Source organism: Rhinolophus hipposideros (genome assembly GCF_964194185.1).
Source record: "Rhinolophus hipposideros genome assembly, chromosome: 3".
NCBI classification, from domain to species: Eukaryota; Metazoa; Chordata; class Mammalia; order Chiroptera; family Rhinolophidae; genus Rhinolophus; species Rhinolophus hipposideros.
Genome location: NC_138049.1, coordinates 34,520,899 through 34,532,937, shown reverse-complemented (window position 1 = coordinate 34,532,937; position 12,039 = coordinate 34,520,899). Strand labels below are relative to the sequence as shown.

General features: G+C 36.7%; 1 protein-coding gene across 4 annotated transcripts in view; it reads left to right on the top strand.

Moving 5' to 3' along the window:
* Nucleotides 1–12,039, top strand: part of TPD52L1 (TPD52 like 1) — a 94,958-nt gene that overhangs the window by 78,983 nt on the left and 3,936 nt on the right. Inside the window, exons 4-7 of one of the 4 annotated variants that reach the window (XM_081045133.1) lie at nt 1,983–2,084; nt 6,858–6,896; nt 9,948–10,008; nt 11,560–11,639. In XM_081045133.1, the coding sequence (XP_080901259.1) occupies nt 1,983–2,084; nt 6,858–6,896; nt 9,948–10,008; nt 11,560–11,604 (247 nt within the window). In that variant the 3' untranslated portion in view covers nt 11,605–11,639. Of the gene's footprint in view, nt 1–1,982; nt 2,085–5,261; nt 5,277–6,857; nt 6,897–9,947; nt 10,009–11,559; nt 11,640–12,039 lie in introns of all 4 variants that reach the window. The other 3 variants (XM_081045130.1, XM_081045131.1, XM_081045132.1) reach the window with 3 other exon arrangements.

The following is a 12,039-nucleotide window of genomic DNA, read 5'->3' as shown; positions in this document are numbered from 1 at the left end:
GACTGATGTTTTTATTTCTGGTCATTAACATTTAGTTCTATTTTAACTGCCTTACTACTAATAACAAGTTAAATATTAATATTTTATTTCATGTGTAAACTGCCTGAAATTCCACGGTTTCAATGTAATCAAAAACATTTTCCCCGTAATTAAAATCTAATGTCATACAGTAAAATATAAAATTAAATTGTAATTTGAATAAGCTGATATGTTTGTACCTTTAACGGAAAACAAAATAGGCAAATATCCCAAAAGCCCCTTTCTTCCATCTTCTCACTTCTCATTTGCTGCTTGACCCAGAGCCATCTGAAGTCCCCCTTCCCCATTTTACTCACACAGTTCTGTCCAGAGACACAGATTCGCTCCTAATCACCAGATTCTTTTTTGACCCTTATTCCTCTTCGTCTTTCCATATTTTCTAAGAAGTGTCTGTTTAGTAAATGAATATTTGGTTTGGTTTGACGATCTCGATAATATGATTTTTACACTTCCTGAAAAACAAGCATTGTGTAAATAAATAACGTGGTGCTGATAATATTTTAAACTCATTCCTTCCTGCTAACAAAAAGACAATAATACAATACTATATTAATCAAGTGATTTCAGTCCTGAGGAAGACCAAGGAGCATGTTTTAAAGCATTGCCTTAGAGCATTTCCTGGTAGTACATTTAGGACTGCATGACTTGGGGAGATGGAAAGGATGGAGGACTAAGGAAAGTTCCTACACAACTGATTTCATATGATATAAAGACTTCTCAGAGGTACCACATACATGCTAGTTTTATAGGCTACACAGGTAGTTTTGGGCAAACTTACCTGGGAGCGGCATATATTGGAAGAAGACGGTATGGGCACTATAAGAACTAGTTTATTTTTTTTTAAATCTATAAAAGCAAAACAATGTTTTGTTTTGTTTTCAATTTGATTAAGATATAATTGACATACAGCACTGTATAAACTTAAGGTGTACAGCATTATGACTTGATTACATATGTTGTGAAATGATGGATACTTTTTGTTGATTTCTTTTTATTCCCTCTGGTTAGGTGCCTTTTGTTTCCCACTTTATTAAACAACTCTTAGAAATTTCTCATCCCTATGGATATACTAATGTTCTTCCTGTCACTGTGCTCAAACCCCCAAGCCAATCTTTTCATCTTGTTCTGTTTGTCACTTATAACCCCCTGTCAAGTCTGTTCATTCTATCTGTTTGATCCCCCACACTCCTCTCTGTTCTTACTGCCATGACTCCCAATACAGAGCTACAGAGGAGCGTTCTCTTTGATCATCCATTCATTCCTCTGGTATTTCTCCTGTGACTCTCTGCCACATACTGGGGACACAAAGATGAATGGCTTCCTTGCCCTCAAGGATTCAGTCTAATGGGGACATAGGCTTATGAACAGATCATTGCAATACTATATTCCTAAAACTATTTTGAAAAAAAGTCACTATATTAGCTTAACATTATGTGACCTTCTTACTCCCAATTGTAAGTATTAGAAAAATCAGTTAAATATTAGTTATGTTTTGCCTTTTTCTGGTTACTTTTACCCACAATAACAGTAAAAACTTACATTTCTCTTTGAAGTATACGTTTTCTAATTTCTGTGTTAACTTTGGTGGCTAGAGCTTTCACTGGCAAGTGACTTACACAGAGTTAATGTATACTTCTTTAAGAATAACTGCTTACTCTCAGAACAGTTCCACTCTTTGTGAGTAAAGATCTGCACGTTCAGATCTTTACTTGTATATCTTTCCTGAATTCAGATTTAATGATCTGACTTTCCCTCTGATGAGTGGCGACCAACCCATCATTCCCAAACAATGAAGAGAAACAATTACTTCTGTGGATCATCTTTCTTCCTAAATCTGTTTAGGAAAGGATATTTTCAAAGTAAGAAGAGAGAAGGACAATGAATGTTTTGTGGGCGATCATGATGTGTAAACTGTGTTAACTATTGTTCTGTTTTACTTCTAGCTACAAGAAAACACATGAAACCCTGAGTCATGCAGGGCAGAAGGCAACTGCTGCTTTCAGCAATGTTGGGACAGCCATCAGCAAGAAGTTTGGAGATATGAGGTAATGTGGGAAAGAATCGTGGGAATGGTGCTAAGACCTTGGCTTTACAAGATGGCAGGAGAGTTCGTAATGTATCGGCTGGAGTTCTAACATACTTTTTTTATTATGATTATTGGATTACAATTATATGTGGCTGAGAGTGACTGGTGATTGAGATAAATTTTTATATTGGGATGTTTTCTGCTTGAAGTTCAGCTTAGTGGGCCTGGACCCAAAGATGCCTTTTCCACTAGGACCCAACCTAGTAAAAATTGAAGGTAGAAGGTGCCTTTTATCACTAATAATGAGGATGGATTGCAAAAGAATGCAGCACACACTGAATTTTAATCATTGTAATTTAAACAATATGTTAAAATATGCATTCAATGAAATATGCTCTGATAAACTATTCTAGTTACTTTTGTGTATATGTCCATCTAGTACATTTTTCTATGCTAAATACATACATATTTATTATTTTATTCCAAAAAGGTAACATGTGGTATATATTTCGGGTAGTTTCCTTTCTTCACTTTAGCAATCTATCGTGAAGATGTTAATAAATGTTTATTATACCTTCATTTTTATGGCTATAGTATCTTCCAGTACATAGCTATAGCAAAACTACTAAACAAGTCCCTTGCACATTTTGGTTATTTTCAACATTTCATTGTTATATAAAATTAGGGTAAACATCAAGATTTTGAACTGAGAACCAAATGTCTTCACTAAAGGCACCAGAAAAACAGAGTAGTACTGACTTTAATATATACTAGTATATATTGTGTTCTAGGAAGTTATCTCACGTAGAGTTGTTACTCTCATATTTTTTTTTGTTTGTTTAAATACCTGTCATAGTTTATTTTGAATTTAGCTGACATGCCTAGATTTTTCTTTGTAAAACAATTTCATCAGTTTTCTCTCTAGAAATCAAATTCATCTTTTAAAAACTTTTTAAGTACATTTTAAATTTCTTCTTTAAAAAGATATGTGAGTATTATTTCACTGGATTCTTAAACTATTACTTTACTTATATTTTTTATTACCCTATTGCTTTCATACCTCAAGGTAAATATTTGTACCTTTGTGTTTATTTGGTACAAATAAATATTTGGTACAAATTGCTGGATTGTGCCCAATATACATGCACATCTTAACCAATTGGCCTTCATGAGGCTAAAGTTAAGTACGTACATATGCATGAATCTGAAGACATTGTTTTGTCTTAATTTTTACTAATAGTGCAGTAAGGAAAAGCCATTCAGAAACAGCATGTGATGATGTGATGAACAGGTAAACCTTCTGGGTTATTAATTAACCTTAATTTTATTACAAATAAAAGTTAATTCCAGCAACAAGAAACGCAGGGCAGAAGGCAACTGCTGCTTTTTATTATAAGTAAAAATTGCAGTCATTTCAATGGCATTAAAATATGTATCTAAGCTAATTAAATAATTCTTTAAAAAGGGACGGCCCTATTACCTGTTATATCCAAGAAATACTGTCCTGGGAGGAGTCTAGGAATCTGTAATTGTAACAAGCTCCCAGGTGATTTGACTTCAGGTGGTGAGTTTATGAGAAGGCCAGATGTAACTTAAGTTGCTTGTACCTGGGTGTCCCCCAGTTATGAAATGGAGATAAGAGTAACAACATCGAGTTATTATAAAAGTAGCTGAAGAGAGCCTGCTATGTATTCAGCACTCATAAATGCTAGTTTTTATCTTTACTAAGTGACCATCTCTGTTATAAGATGGCCCCATACAACAGAAATTAGGGACAGTCTATTAACAGGAGTGCAGTGTATTTCATAAAGGCTGTGCTCATTTTTCTAAGCAGTAAAGAATGAAGACTGTTTCACATATGCAGTATCTTGGTGTAGTCATGTTCATACACTAATTGGGTATAATATCAAGATTGTGTTGACTGTCTTTCCTCCTGTTTCCGTGTGGCTTTGTTTTAGTGTAATAGATAACCTATTTCCCAGGAGTCCCAGAGTTTTCATTAATTATTGCTCTATTTAGAGGATACAGCATTTTCATTATGAACTGTGGCCGAATATAATGGGAAATGTAGCCTATGTTACTGGAGACTCAGATAATGATCCTATGATATTTTTGTAGACCTATATTTTCAGAGCTATATTTTTCTCTATAGAATCTAACATTTTATATAAATGAAGACAATCCCTGTGAAAGCAACAAGCTTTGCAAAGAATTTTCAGTTTTAAATTATGCTAGAAGTAATATAAGTAAAAATCATATTTGAGAGTTGCTTAACTTTAGTAAAGATTCTTAAATGAGAAAAATACAGTTTTTATTTTTTTGTTCACATTAATTTGTCAGTTTATAAAATGATGGTGGGGACATTTTTAAATTTTATTGCAGACATTTTGCTTTGAATACCTTTTTGGTTTAAGAGTATATTCCATATCTTTATTAGTTACATAACAAAAATTCATTGGTGAGTTCTGAGAACAAATTTCTGAACTTGTTTATAAAGATTGCCACCAACATTCAGGTACCTGGGAAGGAAAACAGTACCTCTAGTTTTTCTTTAAAATAATTCCAAGTTAATATATGCAGAGTTTGAAAACCTAGAATTTGGACCTTTTAAATAACTGAATGAAAAGCCCTCTGTCAGAATTTAAATGTTTTGTAAAAATAAGTAGTATTTCCCAAGCTAAGCTTCTCATTCTAACCTGACTGTCATTTTAAGTGTTAGCCCAGTCAGGGAATTGCTCAGTCTCCTTCTCCATCCATAAAAATAACATTGTGAATAATTACCTAACTAAAATATTTCCTGTGAAGTTAAAATGAGGTCACATTTATGAAAGTACTCTGAATGAAGGTAAGCCATTGGAATGATTTTTATTATGCTGGCATCTTCCTGGAACTTCTCAGTAAATTTGTTCAAACTGTGTGTGATGTAGCAGAGATGAAATCTTTGGAGGAGACACGTCATTTTATTAGCGAGTCTAACCATCTCTATGTATTATGAGAATAATATTTCAAAGCACAACTTATAACCAGTGGGTAAAGTAATTGTTAAGACACGTTAAAAAGTCAGTATATTCACAAAGGGTAATGCATAGAGTTACCTAACCGTTGCTTTGGGGACAGTGGCCGTGTGGTCTTGTCATTGCATCCTGAGGTGCTAACTCTGCTCCCACTCTTCTCTCCTGTGCTGCCCTGGCTGCAGGTCTCACTCCATCGGGTAAGCACTGCATGGGGGGCCCTGCCAACTCCCTCGCTGTCCCTTTCTTCCCAGAGCCCACTGTTTTTTTCTCCCTGTGGGTGTGCCTCAGCCAGAAACCTAGAGCTCTTTTTCTGAAAGCATTCCTGACCAGGGAGTTACAGAGTATAGGGTACCTAATGAATTTGAATTTATTTAAGCACTTATCTCATTTCTGAATCATTGACATCAGTTTCACTTGCTAAGCAATTGCTTAGGAATCTTTTTCTGCATCATTCCTTTCTGTATTGGCAGAGTTCCTTGGAACTGAAAGAAGAAAAACAGGAAAGTGGATATTGAGAGCTATGTGTTTTTATAAAACTTATAGAAAGTAAAGGTCGAGAAACCGAAAATAATTTTCTCTAGATTGTCATGTTTTTCTGAACTTCTTATGACTGGTAACTGTTACGTATAGGTACGGTTCACCTTCAACTTTCTGTACCTTCTAAAGTTGAAGAGTAAAAAAATTACTGGAAAAGCACGTGTTAGGAGGTGTACAGACGTCATTAAGCTTTTTTTTTTTTTAGTTGGAATCTTATATACTTTTGGGGGGATTTGTTTTTCAAAGAAAACTGCCTGTATTTAACAAGATTAATAGACTGATAATGCCGATGAATTTCATTTAGTGATTCTTTTTTAATGTCATTTCTGAGGAACTATTTTGCCTATAGTTTCCAAATGGAGTGTCTTAGGTAGGACCATACGTATCCCCTGAATTTCTTTGTCCTTTTCTCTCTGAATTCTAGTAAAGTGCCGCCCATACTAATGATCTCAGTGGATATTGTTGGGGGAAAGGTGATGAGTTTGATCCCTTACCAGTTAGCTTCTTGAGAGGAAAGAAAGGGGATGGTGTTGGACGGTGCGATGGGGGAGCCCTAGCCCAGGAAAATGGAGCCAATATTGCTTCCTCCCTCCACCCAGTCTAATTTCCAAGTGGAATTCACATAGAAATAACAGACAATCAATCAGAAGGAAAATGAGTCCGCTACTGTTGGATTCTCAGAAATGTTGATATTTGTAAACAATGTTGTAGAATTGATGCAGAGGTCCCTGTTCCCAGGTCAGATTCTGTGAATTGTGTTTGTGTGGTGTGTTTTCTTCATCGTCTTTTGTTAACTACGTCTGTTCTTCTGGAGAGAGTTTCTCTCCAATGGAACAATTAGCTTTTACCTGCCTGGTTCTACTTCCTGGATACTGCCCTTCCTGGAGCAGGGAGTGGAGAGGGAGTTGGACCTGGAGAGGATGCCCATGGGCTACTGGGTTGATCTGGGAGAAACCAAACATTCTCCTCAGATTTCCTGGCCTACAGGAAACCTACAGGAAGTAAAATAATATGGACTATATTATTAGAGTAGCTATGGACCGCCTACTCTTCCTTTGTACCCTTGGAAGTGACTGGCCCATGCCATTCAATGAAAACAAAGATCTTGGTGGGATGGGCAGGAAATACTTCAGATAGTTGACATTGCCATTTTAGAACCATGAATAGGGAGTTTCTCACGTACTTATATTTGCTGTCTTCTTTCTTCCTTTTTCCCCCTTTAATCTGCTTTTGCCCTGAAGCTACTCCATTCGCCATTCCATAAGTATGCCTGCTATGAGGTAATGTGTGTAAATTATTTTACATAAATAATATTAATGCAGAATGTGTATGAAGTGTTATTTTATTAATATTTACTTTGTGGGTTTTTCTCCCCCTTTGAAAGGAAGTGCCATAACCTGCCTCATTCTCCTTTCTGATGGCCCGCAGGAGAAAAGGCTGACGGTTCTGTGGAAGTATTGTAGGCGCAATGAGTTTGACCGGACACCCCGGCTTAGATCCAGCCTCTCCTGATTTGTGTGACCTGAAAACCCACCTTGATTTCATTCTTTTTTCTGTATACTGGGAGAAATGACCCAATCTCTATGGTTGTTGTGAGATGTAAACCAAGTAACCTGTGTAAAGTACTTAGTACAGGGCCTAGAACATTCTAAACACACTTGCAAAGGTGGAAATGTTTCTTATTTCCTCAGAATTAAATGCAAACCTGGAAAGATAAATGAAAGGATAGGCGATTAAGAGGGCTACAATTCTAGAAAGGATATCATTAGGACTTTTTAAGGTATATATTAAGGTGAGGTGTCTGTTGAGTGATAAAAATGTCATTAAAATTACTGTCTGGATGAAAACTGAGAAAGATGTTCTCCGCTTCCACTGTGCTTCACTTTGCGATACTGTCAGATAAAATCAAGCTAATAGTAATGGGAGTATAGAGGAATGAATGTTAGATTGGGAATCAGGGGATGCAGGTTGTAACCCAACTCTGCCAAGAATGCATTTTGCAGCTTTGGAGAACTCACCTCAGTGATATCAGTTTCACGATGTTTACAATAAGAGGCTAGAACCAGATTTACTGCTCTTCCCACGGTGCTTGGGTGCTTGACTTTGTCTGACAAGGTGAGGGAGGAATCAAGCCTCTGAGACCCTCCCCCACTTCAGTGAGAACTGTGCCTCTTCCACCTGCTGCATAGCATCTATTGTGGTGTGAATATGTTATAGAGGGGGATCAGTTACTCTAAATAGTTTGAGAGCACTGAAGCCAAGGTCTTTCTGGGGTCATTTGCAGAGCTAAAACTTTATAGTTGTACATGATATGATTAAATCTGAGTAAACCGTTTCTCTGTTCTCTAGTATGTGCTCTACTGTAATTTCATTAGAGCAAAGACTGCTTTATTATGCTTCATGTCTTTTCTACACTGGGGTTATTTGGTTACTTTGGAAATTTAACCACAGTGTTTGATTTCCCTAATTTGGTGGTAAATTAGAGAGCAGAGAGTCAAGATTGCTTAGTTCATATTTGAATGATCTGCTCCCCCTAACATAAGAATACCCAAATTGAGTAGTTCAACCTGAGGCGCTGAGTTCCTTTACTTGTCAGATTCTAAGTCTAGGTGTCCAAAGAAGGCAAGCAAAAAATTAACATGATTTTGCTCTGTGAGTCAGGAATCCATCTAGTGGCCTATGGGTCAAATGCAGTCCTCATGAGCTTGCCTGAAATGAACTTTTAGTATATGTACTACCAAAGCAAGCACTGACATGAACTTTTCAAAAAACAATTTTACTCATCTAATGTATAGCCAGGAACCATTAGGCTAAACTGTCTGCCTCTGTGGTCCTGTGTAACTGATGGATGACAGCAGTCATGTGAGCAGACCTGGCTAAATAGAAACTGCAGTGGAAGTCAGGTGCCAATAAGTGTATACTTTTGAGTTATTCAAGTATAATTTCACTAATATTTCATCATGAAACAAAGGGATTACGGAGGATTGCTCATAGGAATTTGACTATGTTTGAATCAAGTACAAGGTGTGATGCCATGCTGGCGTTCTCTGATCTCACCATTGTTAGTTCATACAGCCTAAGTGCAAATGCATTTCTGACCATCTGGAGCCCTCAGGGTCTTGGGAGACAATTCCTAACAAAGCCAAATTCACTCAAAAACATATTCTCTATATTAGCTTCCTCTTGGCAGTATTAGAGCCATGCCTCATCCCACACCATACAATGAAGCCCATATTTTATAGCCATTCTCCCTTATGAAGTTACTCTAGGCCATTCCTCTTATTTCTTCTGTACTCAAGAGAGAATAACAAGTGGCTTATCGAATATAGTAACATCCAGTTGAATTATTTAATCAGAAAATGATGGCTGTCATTGTTGGTGAAAGTTGACATAGATACAAGATTTAAGACATATTTTTAATTCAGTTCTTGTTTAATTGGCCTTGCTAATATCATTTTTAATGATGATGTTGTCATTAAATCATAATGTCATGTGGCCTAATCCAGAACAGGAAATCAAAAGGCACCAAATGAAGTATTTAATTTAACCCTTATAACAAAATGGTATAGAGATTATTTAACACAATGATGAGTCATAAAGAAAATGCCAACAGATGGTGAAGGTTCTCCCTGGTAAGAGAACAAATGGGTATATCCTCTTCGGGAGGAAAACTACCACGTGCTGGTAGCACCATTTTAATCAATCATTAGGTATGTGTTATTGCCATTTATAATAATGAAAGCATTGACTTTCAGAAACACCACTTCATGGAAATTGACCAAGTGATTACTTTTGAAGGCACTGAAAAGATAAAACGCATAAACCTTCGTTTCCTTGAGCAATTTCTGCCTGGTCTCACATTCACTGAAATAAATAACTTTAAAATTCCAAATGATTGAAGTCAAACATAACATTCCTCAGATAGACTTTCCATGATTACAAACACAAAACAAAACAAAAAAAGAGTTTGGAAAAAGAGTGTTGTGATAGAAACAATTAGTAAATGAAAATTAAGCTATTACTCCTTTACCTCATTGAAAATGATTTACGGTTCACCATGGAATTATTACAGTAGAGTCACTGTCAAATATTATAGTATTTATTCTACAGTTGAGTATCTGACTCTTTTATTTAGGAAAAGTCTGTGTCAGGTTATGGTTTCTGGAGTTAGCAGAAGTGAAATAATACGTTAGCCCATGGTCGGTGTAGGTCGTAAGCCAACAGCTAGCTCTGGTCCAGAGATGATGTTAACAAGAGCGGAAACCTGAGAGCGTGGTTGCTGAGACAGCTAGGTCATTAGAGCTGACCTCTCTTTTTTTTTGTTATTTTAGGAATTCTCCTACTTTCAAATCATTTGAGGAGAGGGTTGAGACAACTGTCACAAGCCTTAAGGTACAGATGAAGTGATTTTTGTGTCATTGGGTCCATTGAATCAGGACAGTGTAGACATTGGTGCAGTTAGTTACTAAGGCGGGGCCACCAGCCCTTGGTGCCAGCAAGAAGGCAGCCTTGCACAGTCAGTCCTTTTCTTCACATAAAAATCTATAACTAAACCCAGTATGGAATGGTGTTACTGTATCCTTAGAAAGCAGTTCATACAAACCATTCGGGATGAATTGTTCATTACAGGAAATCGGGGTTTGTGTTCATCTCTTTGCTAGTTAGAACTCTTACTGCTATCCCCAAAAAGTAGATATGTGAGAGAGAAAGTGGATAGGACAAGGATCTGTGCATTCGGAATTTAGAGTGTAAGTGAAAGCTCGGGAACAGCTCAAGCTCCTCCAGTTTGGACATGGGCTAGCAAAAATAAACTTGGCTCCATGTGGTAAACTGCCATCCACTACCTGTCAACTGTCTAGACTTGTTTACTCATTTCACACGCTGAGCACAGCGCAGTTTGGTTATCGTGCAGGGAAAATAAAGCTGAGTCACAAAATGCATTATTTTATAATAGTGCTTTTGATCCCTGAGTGTAAACTAAAAAATATGCCTGTTGCATAGTAGGTACTAAAAAATTCATTGAATTTATTGTTTGCACATAAGTTAGTCTACAGAGGAAAAAAGAGCAAAGCTAAAATCTAGTCTTAAAATGGATGGAACTTTTAAAACACGGAAAATTGTTGAAACTACTAAGATATTTTTTAAAGATATCACCAAACAATGACGTAATTATTTCTTCATAATCATTACTACTATTTTGAATACAATCCATTTCTGTACTACTCTATTACTGGGAAAATTAAGAATATATATGACCTTTTAAAGATCAAATACACATGCTGATTATCCAGCTACTTTTGAATGCTCTGTCACCACACTACTCTCACATGTGCTGCCTGAAAAGGGTCTGTGAGAGTATAAATTATTTCTTACTAAAGGTCTGAGATGCTCTCATTTCGAACTGATTTTGGCCTGGAAGCTCTTTCCCCTTCGGGGAGGGTCTTTAACATAATCTACTACTTTATTAGTCCTGTGGTTAGATGTTTAAGGCCCAAGAATGAAATTATTATTCAGCATTTATCATGCCTTCACTGGTTTCATTTACCAGCAGTTTCTACTCTGTTTCCACAAAATTATATAAGACCCGGTCTTATATTAATTTTTGCTCCAAAAGATGCCTTAGAGCTCATGGTCCGGCTAGGTCTTATTTTCTGGGAAACACAGTAGTTGTGCAGTTTCACTATGCTGCTTGTTAACATAATCCCTTATTGAGTGACCAGTAGGAGCCATTAAATTGCCCCCATTAATAGGGAAAACTTTTGATAGGGAGGGACATGCAGTATCTCGGACATTTCTCTTGCCAGAATATCTAGTTTCAAAACAAAAGCCTCAAAAAATTCTAGGAATTAACATTTGGTTCTCAGCCCTATACATCCAAAGAGAATAGATTCTGCTGTTTGTTAGACGTCTAAGTTCTGACATAGGAAAAGTTGTACTTTTTAGGTTTTCTTTAGAAGAAGGAGCTATGAAGAAGCAAAAGAAGAATAAAGAGCAACCTATTTTCATTTGCTTTTAGGAAACTGGTAAGCTCACAGCTCACATACGATTTTATGATTTAAGTGTTTGACCCAGTTCCAGCCTCTTATTTTATTGCCTCATTGGGATGGAAAGTACAGAGCCTGCCTCCTCCTTCAGACATGCACAAAACTAACTCAGCCAACTGGATACTAGCCTGTGTCAAGACCTCCTGAAAGTGGATTCTGTGTCTGCATGATTGTCTATGGATTTAACAAGACTCACATCCCACCTACTTTCTGTGTCACGCTCAATGCCTACTTCCTCTTTTTCTGCCCACCCAGGCAATGGACACTAGCTAATAATCAGGTTTTGTGTAAGACCTCCCACTTCCTCAATCATTACAAATTTCTCATTCCTTTTATTCTCCAGACTAAATAACGATGTTTAACCCTTCTTTATATAGCT